This window comes from Podarcis filfolensis, assembly GCF_964270895.1.
Source record: "Podarcis filfolensis genome assembly, chromosome: 8".
Lineage (NCBI taxonomy): Eukaryota > Metazoa > Chordata > Lepidosauria > Squamata > Lacertidae > Podarcis > Podarcis filfolensis.
Genome location: NC_139611.1, coordinates 16,242,316 through 16,255,888, shown reverse-complemented (window position 1 = coordinate 16,255,888; position 13,573 = coordinate 16,242,316). Strand labels below are relative to the sequence as shown.

Genomic DNA, 13,573 nt, shown 5'->3' with positions numbered 1-13,573 from the left:
GCAGAATCATATGAAGACTGTTTAAACTCCTTAAAAATTGCATGCAGTGAGAGGAACTGAGCCATGAATAGGAAGTTGCCTTATACCAAGTCAGACCATTGGTTCATCTAGTTTAGGATTGTCTACACTGACTGATGGCAGGTCTTTAGGATTTCAGGTATGGGACATTCCCAGCCCTACCCTGAGATGCCAGGGATTGAAACTGAGACCACTGAGCTGCTTCCCTTTCCCAGAGGGAAATAACTATGCCATAGAAAGTGGTATCAGCTAAGGCTCTTGCACATTGCTCAGATTTGACCTTTAGATATGTGGCAGAGTTGTGGTGGTGGTGGTGGTGGTGTGTGTGTTTTAAAATGAATTGACCCTACACCTGTCTTTCCAGATACGCTGATCGGGCAAAGCAGATCAAATGCAATGCTGTTATCAACGAGGATCCCAACGCCAAGCTGGTGCGGGAGTTGAAGGAGGAAGTGACACGGCTCAAGGATCTCCTCCGTGCTCAAGGGCTCGGAGACATTATTGACAGTAAGTGGATTATACAGATTCAAGCTCCGGGCCTTGCTGTGGGAGATAACCCTCTTACTCAGCTTCGGAGCTGGGGGTGGCAGGCTGGGAAATCCAGGCACTTTGGTGGATTTGAAAGACTGAGGAGCACAGCAGGGGAAAAATGGAACCAAGTTCATGGATTCGGCAATCCCACAATCTCAACTTCATCAACAGCATTTGCTTCAAACTCGAATTCTGTGTGGAGCCTTTCCAGGCTAACAGTGAGGCCAACAGTTTTGCTGAGTAGTGTTCTGTATAGTCTTCCATCTTTCTGGAAAGTTTATACATATTTTCCTACCCGTTAAACGGTGAATGCGGGGCTCCCAGCAAATGGGTCCCACTGCAGGAAGTGAGCTAAAGCTGGGCCAGTTGCAGTCATTTCTTCCATCGACCCCCTCATTTGCCTTCCAGCTCTCCGTCCCAACAGTATCTTCAGGCTGTCAGTTTCCACTCCGACTGCCTTCCATTTCAGGGCCCCTGCCAAAGCAAACCAATTCAGATTCCATTTTCTTTGCCCTAAGTTTTGGCTGAGAGGTTGGAGCAGCTAAGCTCCTACGGCTACGTATGGATACTTTTGGCACAGAACAAGCAACCTGGTTTTCAAACCCCTTTATTGGATATCTGATTCCTCACTGCCTACCCACAGAGCACAGTAATGTTAAAAAAAAAACTCCAACAAAGTAGGAACATAAGAAGAGCTCTGCTGGATCAGGTCAAAGGTTCATATTCTGTTCTTACGATGGCCTAGCCTCTGGAAGGCTTGCAAACACAACCTGAGAGCAACAGTGCTCTCCTCACTTGTGATTCCCAGCAGCTGGAATTCAGAGGCACATGGCCTCCTGGAAGCACACAGCCACAACAGCTAGCAGCAACTTATCCAGTAGACGGTGTATGCAAGCAAAGCAACTCTTGTCTCTTACTTGGAAAGGCAAAAGAGCTGCAGAGGATTGTGTTTCTGGGAATGCCTTTTCCATTGTTACATGGTGAAAATATTAAAACACCTCCCACCCCCAAGGAACAATCTTCCAAGAGCTTTTTATCCACCTCACAACATAGTGAGGTTGGCATTCCCCACGTCCTGGCCACAATGAAAATAATCGTTTATTTGTTTGTTTACTTATTTGTTCAATTTGTATACCACAACATCATATGAATACATCGGGTGGTGTGCAAATGACAAAAAAATGAAAACAAAAAAATTTAAATCAAGCAGATCAATATAAGCAAACATCCAACCAAGTCCCACAGGCAGTAGTCCCACTGAAATTAGTTGACCTTAGTCATGTCTGTTAATTTCAGTGAATCTACTGAGGAAGGGGCTGTACTGGCCCATGTGGTGGGGAGCAATTCATGGTCTGGGATGGGACCACACTCTCATTAGTGTTGAGAGAGTGGTTCCATCCCAGAACATGAATCGCTCCTGCTTAACATGATCTTGTCGTTTCTTTTCACTGCTCAGAGGTTGCCATGACATTCAGCAATGGGATTTGGCAACCACACAAAGCACCAGGAATGTAAGAATTTGGTCTCTGTTTGGCTAAGGATGACTGTTTTTACAATGTGGGTGGCAGGGCATTTGTAAAAAATGTCTACTTATTTCTCCTGAGGGGTTGAGGGGGGAGGAAGGAAACTTTTAAAATAAGAGATCAGTGTATTTGTGAATGCATTTGAAGTAACTCTGACTTTAAGAATTGATGTTGAGCTTTGGCCTTTTGGGTTGTGGGTGCTTATTTGTCTGCCAAGAGACATTCTGACTTAATCACACTTAACGAGGCCACAATCTGTATGCATTGCATGCCTTTGCCTTGAAAAAAATGGATGAAAGAGGAAAAGGCTGTGAAACAAACAGCATTAGATTTTTTGAGATCCCCCCTTCCCTGATTGTGACAAAACTAGGTAAATTGCTTGTGTTCTATTTGAGAATCTGATATTTTCTTTGTATCCAGTGCCTGGGCTTTTCTTCCCTTTCCTGTGTCAACTATTAATCCTAGATATTTTACCCTTCTTGTATCTTCCCTTCTAAACTTCCTTCCTCCAGTTGATGCATTGGACGATTTCTCTGGAAGTGGAGGCAAATGTGTGTACTGTGGAATTAGTAACCTTTCTAACCTTTTTTGGCTTTTGCTGGGCCAGCTTTCAAGCAAGCTTTACATGCTGTTCCTCGCAGGGAAATCCCAGGCAGAACCTTTTAAAAACCAACATTAGCAGCATGGAACCCAATCTCTTTCTGTGGAACCCGGCCCCTTGCCAACCACTTCAATTTTTCAGGCTGCTTTTGGGCAGAGCGCAAACTCAAAGCTTGTATTTTAAGGAGTGATAACAGTGTGACACTAGAGTGGGTTTGAATTAAAAGGATTTGAGACCATAACTTTGATAAAAGTATGCAATTTATGGCAACAAATGAAGAAAGATGGTGGCATTTTGTTTTGGTTTTTGAAAAAAGAAAACATGAACAGATAGTGAATTTTTAAAATTCCATTTTAAACTGTAAGTGCATTGCCAGCTGAAAAGGGCTGGAATTGGCACTTTTCAGTTTATTTTACCGTATTTTTCGCACCATAGGACGCACTTTTCCCCCTCCAAAAATGAAGGGGAAATGTGTGTGCGTCCTATGGTGCGAATGCAGGCTTTCGCTGAAGCCTGGAGAGTGAGAGGGGTCGGTGCGCACCGACCCTTCAGCTCTCCAGGCTTCGCACACCTCTCTGCAAGCAGCGGGAGCCCAGCGCTGGGCTCCCGCTGCTTGCGGAGACTTGCCTGCATGCCGAAGCCTGCGCGCGCTGAACTCAGCGCCCCCAGGCTTCGCGGACCTCTCCGCAAACAGCGGGAGCGGTCCCGCTGCTTGCGGAGAGTTGCCAGCATGCGGAAGCCTGCGCACGCTGAGATCAGCGCGCCCAGGCTTCGCAGACCTCTCCGCAAACAGCGGGAGCGCTCCCGCTGCTTGCGGAGAGTTGCCAGCATGCCGAAGCCTGAGCGCGCTGAGATCAGCGCGCCCAGGCTTCGCGGACCTCTCCGCAAACAGCGGGAGCGCTCCCGCTGCTTGCGGAGAGTTGCCAGCATGCCGAAGCCTGAGTGCGCTGAGATCAGTGCGCCCAGGCTTCGCGGACCTCTCCGCAAACAGCGGGAGCGGTCCCGCTGCTTGCGGAGAGTTGCCAGCATGCGGAAGCCTGCGCGCGCTGAGATCAGCGCGCCCAGGCTTCGCGGACCTCTCCGCAAACAGCGGGAGCGCTCCCACGGCTTGCAGAGAGCTGCCTGTTTGGGGGCTGGGGTCAGGGGAAGCTCGAGCTTCCCCCGCCCCAGCCCCGCGCCTGGGGGGGAAATAATTTTTCCCCTTTATTTCCCCCCAAAAAAACTGGGTGCGCCCTATGGTCCGGTGCGCCCTATGGTGCGAAAAATACGGTAATTCAGGACCGCCCGCCCCCCCAAGTGTTCCTCTTTCCCCTCCACTCCTCTCCCATCCCAATCCCCATGAAAAGATATTTCTCACATTTAAAAATAGAACCATACCCAACGATAATGAGGTAACTGGATATATAACGAAAATGATTCATTAAGGCAGCACTTTTTTCCTTACTGTCTTATATCTCTTAGGGAAAGAAAACCTTTCCTTGTTTTATAACTTTCAAACATACGTGGGAATTTGAATTGGATTTTCCTGGAAACGCAAGGGCAAACATTAAGATGGCATCTTAATCACAGATAGAGGGCTATATCCAGTGCCAAACGTATTCAGATGACTGAAGTTAGGCATATCTGTTGATTTAAGTAGGCCTAGTCCTGAGTTGGATTCAAATCACCATGCAAAAGGCCTCTGTCTTTACAAGATGCAATTGAAGTGACTTGAGTTGATTCCACCAGTGTGATGGGTTTTAAAAATTCCCTTAGCGAAGATTACAGGGTGATTTACAATATAAGCCCAACTATGTTATACTCAGAGTTGCCCCACTGAATTTAGGAAACCTAAGTTAGTTGTGTCCATGAACTTCAGGGGTCTGTTCTGAGTAGAACTAACGTTGGATATAATCAGTGCTATTTTCCTAGAAAAAGAGGTGCTGGAACTCATGAACGCCTCCCTTGTTCTCTTACAATGGCAATGGAGCCTACCTAAGATGTGCTGGAACTAAGTCCCGGTGAGTTCTGGCTGAAAAAAGCCCTGGTTATAAAACTAATTAATCAATTACTAGCAGCCTTGCACCTGATACTGCTATGGAATTCTAAGAAACAAACAACAGCACAATGCAGTACTGTCTGATATCTTCATTCAAAAGGGCATTCAATTGTGTCCAAACGTAGACACAACCATGAACTCATCATCATGCAAAATCATCATGCAAAAATTGGTTATGATATCTTAAGATGTGTCCAGACACATAGAGAACAGCTGGACGGACAGACAAACTGTCCCCTCCCCAAATATAGACTATTATTACAGGGGGGTTTTTACCCACCCTTCAACAGAGGTCCCAGGACAGGTTATAGCAATATAAAAATAGTCTGAGATCCAGCACTGAGGGTCTTCTGGTGGTTTCCACACTGTGAGAAGTGAAGCTACAGGGAACCAGACAGAGGGCCTTCTCGGTAGTGGCACCTTCCCAGTGGAATGCCCTCCTACCAGATGTTAAGGAGATGAGTAATTATATAGCATTTAGGAAACATTTGATGGCAGCCCTGTATAGCAACGCTTTTTAAGGTTTAATGTTTTATTTTTATATGTGCTGGAAACCACCTAGTGTGGCTGGGGCAACCCAGTTAGATGTGTGGGATACAAATAAATTATTATTATTATTGATGTCATTTTAAACAATTGACAATCAGAAGACTAGGGTGTTGTGTTTGTATGTGTACACATACGTACACATACAAGCACATACACTCACAAACACACATATGTATCAGATACTCTCGTCTGAGTTGCAGCCTTGCCCGTTACTCCTGCCATTCCTAAATGAAGAAAATAACATGGTGGATGAGAGAGATCTGTCTGGAATTTCCTTGAACTCTGATACTTGGCAGTGTAAATTTTTCCAGAGTGGCTCTTGCTTTGGGGCATTTTTTCTCTTGCTCTCTCTTTTATTTTTTATTTTTTTAATTGATGCTGCTTCCAGCTTGCCGGCTTTTAACTCTGCCTTGAGCACCAGCAGCTGCAGCATCATGGAGGGAGAACCATGCATGGCGCAAGGGTGCGATGGTGCTCTGTGCAAACTGTGCAGCAGTCGCAGCAAGTGCAACTCCTGTCTCCCCCTGTCGTCCCCCCTCCCGCCCTGCTGTGAACGCATGAGTTATTCCACAGGAGGTCTGGTCAGCTCCATCTTTGCCCTGCCCGCTTGCCGAATCCTGGCGGCTCTCTTGTTCCCGAATCTTTCCTCTCTTTGCAACCTCCCTGCTCTTTTCCGTATTTATAGATGGCAGTTTTCAAACCAAATTAAAACTCACCCCACATCTTATTTAAAAGAACACAACTTACTTGTTGTACTCTCTACATATTTGACCTGTTAAGCATAGGCTGAAGAAGGAGGAAGTGCCCAAACATGAGTTCTTCCTTCCTTAAACCCATCCTATCCAAAGATGCATGCAAGTCCCTATGTCACAGCCTGGTCTGATCATTAGTGGAGGAACCAGCATATGAAGCTGCCATTGGCCCATCTAGCCCATAGGGACACAGGAAGCCACCTTACACTGAATCAGATCCATTGGTCCATCTTGCTAGGCTGGCATTGCTAGTGGTGAGGGACGATTAGCTCTTAAAGAGCAGGTGCACGCCTCATAAGAACAGTCCCAAACTGGGGTGCCACCCTTGAAAAAGATCCTACCCCTCATGGATTCCAACCATCCATCAAGTGAGGAGGCACCTGATTCAGGGCCATGCCAAATGAGTGTAACAAACAGGCAAAGCTTCTTGGAAGGACATCTGTTTCAGAACTGCCATCTAGTCCTATTAAACCTGTCTCTGTTGCTGCTTGTGTGCTACCTTTCTTATATGGGTGTCTCCTTCCTGTTTTTCCTCCCTACCTTCCTTTTTTCTGCTCTTCTCTCCTTGGCCTCTCCTCTCTCCATCCCTGTATTTCTGCCTCCCCTCCTGTCTGTTGCCTTCCTCCCTTCCTTCTCTCTCTCAGATCTGAAAGATTTTCAGAACAATAAACACAGATACTTGCTAGCATCAGAGAATCAACGTCCTGGCCATTTTTCCACAGCATCCATGGGCTCCCTCACTGCATCCCCATCTTCCTGCTCTCTCAGCAGTCAGGTGGGCTTAACGTCAGTCTCCAGTATCCAAGAACGGATCATGTCTACGCCTGGAGGAGAGGAAGCCATTGAACGTTTGAAGGTATGGACATGTCCTCCCTCCTCATATTCCTTACATGTAGGTAAGCATCAGGACCCCAGAAGTATCAGTCTCAGTAATCCAGGGCAAAGGACACCCTGGTTTCTGAGTGATGGGGAAGTTCCACTGTGGCCATCCTCCAAATACTTCAGTATTTGCCATGTGTTTGATCTATACATTTGGGGTGGTGCCTGTTTGGTTCTGTGCACAGTTAATGACATGAGGTTGGGTGTATCCTGTAGCCTTCCAACACAAAACCAGAGCACAGGCCTGGAAGAAGAATGAGCTTTCATTGTGGGGAGAGGGGACCTCAATTCCTTGCTTCTTAAAACTTGAGAGATATTTGGTCAGTGCTAGTGAAATCTCAGTAGCGAGGACAGGAGCTAAGCAGAACATTCATTAGCAGGAAGATCCACTCACTCCTCCCTTTTCAAATGCAGAATGAATTGTGTGATGTATGCTAGGATATTCAGACTTACTTATTAGCATAGTTGCTTATATATTCATTGAGTAAGTTCTTTGCCAAAACTTTCATTTGGTTAGAGTGCTGGACTAGAGTTGAGGAAGCCCTAGTCACCTTTTCTGGTGAGCCGCTCTCGTCTTTGAGCCTAACCTACCTTGCAGCAAGATTGTTGTGAGGTGGAGCGAATGGGAGATACAACCATCTCTGCTGCCTTGAGCTCCTAGGAAGGGGGCAGAACAACAATTGAATAAAATTGAAAACTCCACACTGCCCTGAATCATTAACTTGTCAAAACTAATAGAAACCCCCCTTTTAAGCGTACACACAGCTGTGGGTTCGGCAAGAGTGTTTTAAATGATTGCTTTTTATCATTGACTAAATACTTGCTGCTGCTTGCAGGATGTTGTTGGGATCCCACTTTGTCTCCAAAAGCATTCCTGGGTGTAGTTTGCGTATTTCCAAAGAGAGCAAAAAAAAATACATTAGTGATACTTGCAAGGTGAACTCATTCCTTTTGGTAAATGCTAACTCAACAGCCATCTGATGGTTGGGAAGATTTGAAATCGGTGCAGTCCTGGCTATGTCAAAATCATACAACTAAAACTGAGGAGCCAAGTTGTGGACTTCAAGTAGAAGTATGGGCGAAGAGTAGTGGATAAAGAGATTTTTTTCTCCCCACCACACCATAGTAAAACTCGGGGTCTTCCAATGAAATTGTTCAATTGGCAGGAGATCGGGGGCAGACAAAGGAAAGTCCATGGCACGATACTTAACAAATTAATGGCAATAGTGGCCACAAGATGTCATGATCCCCACTGGCTTGGTATCTTTCAATGTTGATCAGACTAATGCATGGGAAAATAAAGCTATCCATGGTTATTCTGTGTGACTTGTAGATCTGATGGCAGTGTGTCACTGAATACTGATTACTGGGGAGCAAACACTGGAGAGAGATAGTGACTCCTTGTGGATTTCCTGAAGGCATCTGGTTAGCTCTACTGTGCTTGGTAATGGGATGCTGGGCTAGATGGATCTCTTAACACTTAGTTTCTTATGGATGCTTAAAATCCATTCATTCCTAAAGCAAATTTGTATGGAAATTCCTTGATAATCTAAAGTGTCTCTTATCAAAACCATAAATTCTGAATGGAGCCAACTTGCTAAGCGTGGGCTGTGCAGTGAGGACTACGAGTATGTTGCATTGTTGTATCCTGCTTTCCTTCCATCATGGCTTTTGAGAGGATGGATGCCAGGTTCCAAAGAGGTCCTCCCATCCAGGGACAGGGCAGATCCAGATCTGCTCAAATTTGTGGCTTCCTATAGGCTAACAATATGGCACCCAATGAGAGAGAGCGTGACCAAAATGCCAGAACTCAAAACCAATTCAACCAGCCAGCTTGATATATGGGACAGTTTTTAAATGCCTGGATCAAGTTAGCCATGAGCACCGACGTCAGAACTGCAGTAGGGATTGTGAATGTCCTGTGGAACATAGGAAGCTGCCTTGTACTGAATCAGACCATTGGTCCATCCGCTTAGTATTGTCTACACTGACTGGCAGGGGCTTTTGAGGGTTTCAGACAAGGGTCTTTTCCCAGCCTGACCTGGAGAAGCCGTTGGGGATTGAACCTAGGACCTTCTGTGTGCAAGGCAGATGCTCTACATCTGAGCTACGGCCCTTCCCCAATATGTGCATCCTTTGGTTGAGATTAAATTTTTATGGCAATGAACATTTGGAAACCCAAAAGGCCATCTAGCCCAATGCCTGCAATGCAGATGAAGGTGGCATATGCCTCCTTAAGCATTTTTTATTTTTCCAAACAGGGCTAGTGTGCCTGTGTGGGATGAAGATTGAAATCCTTGGCCTTTTATTGGGATGTTCTTGCTTGCCTTCGTATAAAATAAGGATACCGGCATGTAAAGTCACTGGTTGAGTGGCAGACTTACAAATATATTTCCATGTTCAGTTGAGCTGAGGAAAATGAAGAGTTTTTTTCAGCAATAATAATTCAGTCTTTCCTGGAAGTGTCACATTGGAAAACAGAGCACCAAGACCTGGACCCCGGAGATTACAAATGTGAAGTGCTCACAGAATGCCTGCCCCCACCCCCCATACATGGACAATGGAGGCTTTTGTCTATGGAACAGCATCAAAAGGGCACAGCAGCAATCTTTCGGCTTTTACCAAAGCCTCCCTCTCTTCCCCCACGGTTGGGCATGTGAAGCAGCAGGCGGGTTAATGTTGTGAATTTAAATACTGCCTACCCCTCCTCCTTTTTTCCCTTCTTTTCCTCTTCCCATATTTGAAAAGCTGCCAGGGCAATTTGGATGGACTAGCACGCACATTGCACTTTTTACAAAAATACCGTTGACATGGAGATAACAGTGCTGTCTCTGCATTTGCCTGGCGCTCTGTCATAAAGTGGCATCTTCAAACATATTACGCCCCCCCCCAACTTAATGTCTGGGCTGGCCTGCCTGTGAGTCTTCCCCCTTCATCAGCATTCAAGGCAACATCTCTGGCATTTTGAAGGGGAATGGGAGGATGGAGGCAGCTTGGCAAGGCAGCATCTTCTGACAAGTTAATGACTGAGGGCATCATGAGCTTCAAAATGACAAGTAAATAGAGATGTGGAAATGAGCAGATCATCTCTAGCCCCACTGGGGCATTGATAAATAAGAGTGTGTTTCCTGTTACAAGGGATTCCAACCTCTCTTCACATACCCCCCCCACCAATCTTTTTTATTTCTTCCTCTGTTTTCTTGGCTCTTAGAGTAAACTTCCACAGCAGAAAAACAGCCCTGATATTTGTCTTTTCCAAAGGGGAATGAGAGTGGGAGAAACATTCCCTCCCCTCCCACCAGTTGCTGTGGGAACAAACGACCATTTGTGCACAAGTTGCCAGACTTGCTGTTGAAGGGGGGGCGGAAATCAGAATTCTGGAGTAATGTTGGTGTTGGACCTGCATGGTGTTCGTTGAAGGCTCTTCAGTGGTTTATATTCCACCATGCCTTATGGTGGAGAACTTGTCATCCAGCCAGAACGACACATTTCCTTCTGTATTACTTCCTGGGGACCATATGCCAGTGGTGGGCAAGTCTGGAGGAAAAAGTGGGAGGAGCAAAGGATATGACCCTTACATCTGTACAACAGGCTCCATTTCTACTGTGTAAAAAAGGCAGAGAGGTTTCTATATGCACATTCCACACACATCTCTCCATCCAAGCAGGTCAGAGGCATTATCAGTTAATTGGGCACAGACCAGGACATGGCTTGGGCAGAGTCCTGAAGGCTGGGTAGTGAGGCTGGGGGTGGGCACATTTGGCCCTCAAGCCTGATATTTCTCATCCCTACCTTATGGGTTCTTGAAGATATTAGCAGCGTTTGGCTGCTGGAGAGAGGAGTCAAGCATCAACAGCATTAAGCTAAATAGTGGTGTAGCTCAGCATGACACAGCAGCAAAATGACCAGGGTGCGGGGGAGTGACCATGGTTGGCTTTCCTGGATTTTGCATGTTCATACTAGGCCATGGTTTGGCTTATCATGACATGCAAACCAGGTTCCTTTGTGAAAGCATATTTGTACTTATGTACATGCACAAGTGTGTGCCTCTGCCTGGGGAAGAACCAGGAAGCGATCCATTCCATGATAAGCTGAGATTCCTGCAAACGTAGCACCCACTTGAAAAGTTCTGTTGTATCAGATGACATTCCTGCAAATTTGGCACCTTATTAGCAAGTTCTGTTGCATCAGACCTCTCAGGACTTCTAACACAAGCAGATTTGGTAGCATGGTCAGGTGCTCTTAAAATTTGCCAGCCTCATAAGCAGTATTTCCTATTAAATTTATATGGCCACCCATCTGTAAAATTCTCTAGGTGGTATACAAAACATATCTTGTAAAGGTGCTCCAAGGCCCAATTCATCCTTCATTAGATGGAGGATTTGACCCAAGACTCTGGATTGCAAGTTGATCGATGTATTTGCTGCTCACTATCTTCCTATTGTTCATTTTTATCCTTCTGTTTCATTTTTAGATTTAGCTAAATGTAAAAACTTGTTTCATCAAGTAAGCTAGTGAAAAATGGGTATTTAGATGTAGCTTCCTTGTACATACCTCTAATTCTCTGTTGGACTTTTTTGCAGGAATCTGAGAAGATCATTGCAGAGCTGAATGAGACATGGGAGGAGAAACTGCGGAAGACAGAGGCGATTAGGATGGAGAGGTTGGCACATACATAAAACCACAATCTATGTTTGCTTGGAGGTTCTTAAGCCATATGAGGGCAGGATTGCAGCTAAACCTCATTGGAAAGGGAGAGGACCTTGACTAAAACGGAGTAGAGGAATAGTCACAGGAAAGGACCTTGCAGACCAGGTTAAGACCAGAGTTCTGCAGGAATGGCTTTGTTGCTGAAGGATTTGAGAGATACAGCATGTGAGAGGATAGTGTGAGACAGGGGTAGAAGAATGGTAGATCAGGATCTATTGGGGGATCTCTGGGTGGTTTGGAGTAGATTAGCCAAGGATTTCTGGTTGTTTTTAACTATAGCAAACTCAACATTGTGCATGTTTGTTTTATGCCTTAAATTCATTTGCTTTAACAAATGAAGCTGTTTATGTGACAGGCATCAGGAGTGTATTTTGATGTGAAATGACTTTGAGCTCAGCTCTGGCCCAAGGAACCATTTCTTGAGCTGAGCAGGTGTTCAGAGGCACCCTGGTCCATACCTACTTGAGAGTTGGTTGTTTGCTTCCACCCTTCACGCTGCTATTTTGCACCGGGCTTTTGTTGAAGCGTGAGATTCTAATTTAAAAACCCTCAAAAGTATGTCTAACCCGAACCCACCATATTGTAGGAAATGGGGTGAGGAGTTACATGGTCAAAGTGCCTGAAACAACAGGAGGAGATAAAAGAGCATGAGGGAGGAAGCAAAGAACGGGAGACTAAAAAGACAGGTAATCGTGGAGGAGAGACGGTTCAAATGTCACAACTAGAAATGGGAAATCTATCCGGAGAGCTAGAGAGAGTGTAGCATAGAGACATGTAGAGAATGATGGTTTTCCAGATGGTTTTGCCATAGTAAAAATAAATGGCTCTAAACCAGGGGTGTGTGTGTGAACCTTTGGCCCTACAGACATTGTTGGACCGCCACTCCCATCATCCCTGAACTGTACTCTGCTGGAGCAGATGGGAGCTACAGCAATATTCAGAATGCCGCAGGTTCCCCACCATTGCCCTAAAACTTAATACAGCTTTGCCTGTTTAGGTTATCCTAGGGTTGGATGAGACCTTGGGTCAAAAATTTCCTTGTTGCACAAATTGGAATGCACTATCATCAAACTACGACCCTTCAGTAAGTGAATCTGCCAGAGGGAGGGTTGTAGATCAGTGGCAGAGCAGTTGCTTTGCATGCTGAAGGTACCAGGTTTACTCCCTGACATCTCCAGACAGGACTGAGAGCATCTCCTGCCTGAAATCCTGGAAAGCCACCGCCAGCCACTGCAGAAAGTACAGAAATAAATATGTCCCATCACAACTGTATGTCATGATTATTAACCTTGTATTTTGTGATTATGAGCTCCTCTAATTCCCTCTGTGTTTTGAAGCTTGAATTATAAATATATTTCAGTGATATCTCTTTTCCCTCCTTCATAGAGAGGCTTTGCTGGCTGAGATGGGAGTCGCCATTCGAGAAGACGGAGGAACCCTTGGTGTTTTCTCACCTAAAAAGGTACATCTGTGCTGTTGAGTTGTTTTGTGAAGACTGCCCATTGCTGGGCTTTTTAGAATGGATTTTGGCTCCTAACCAGTGTTAGAAACTCAGATATATAAGCCAAACACCAAATGGCACCTTAAACCTGGGTTACGGTCGCCACAATAGAATTTCTAGGTGCCATTCCCCTCCCCCTTGAGATTATTATTATCAGTTATCAGTATTACTATTACTATTATTTTCATTCCTTATTTTAAAGAAAAAATCTCAAAGTGGTTTAAAGGTAAAGGTACCCCTGACCGTTAGGTCCAGTCACAGACGACTCTGGGGTTGTGTGCTCATCTCGCTCTATAGGCCGAGGGAGCTGACATTTTGTCCGCAGACAGCTTCAGGGTCATGTGGCCAGCATGACTAAGCTGCTTCTGGCGAACCAGAGCAGCACACGGAAATGCCATTTACCTTCCCGCCGGAGCGGTACCTATTTATCTATTTGCACTTGATGTGCTTTTGAACTGCTAGGTGGGCAGG

At 45.5% G+C, this 13,573-nt stretch overlaps 1 protein-coding gene across 17 annotated transcripts in view; it reads left to right on the top strand.

Annotated features, from left to right (window-relative positions):
• The window catches only part of KIF1B (kinesin family member 1B), a 135,676-nt gene that overhangs the window by 65,060 nt on the left and 57,043 nt on the right, over positions 1–13,573 (top strand). For 9 of the 17 annotated variants that reach the window (XR_014551610.1, XR_014551611.1, XR_014551612.1 and 6 more), the window contains 4 exons: positions 383–525; positions 6,735–6,868; positions 11,475–11,554; positions 12,988–13,063. Coding sequence is in view for 14 of the 17 variants with exons in the window: in XM_083628387.1 (XP_083484513.1) it covers positions 383–525; positions 6,735–6,868; positions 11,475–11,554; positions 12,988–13,063 (433 nt within the window). In the remaining 3 variants the exon portion in view is untranslated. Of the gene's footprint in view, positions 1–382; positions 526–2,584; positions 2,624–6,656; positions 6,869–11,474; positions 11,555–12,987; positions 13,064–13,573 lie in introns of all 17 variants that reach the window. The other 8 variants (XM_083628392.1, XM_083628389.1, XM_083628383.1 and 5 more) reach the window with 2 other exon arrangements.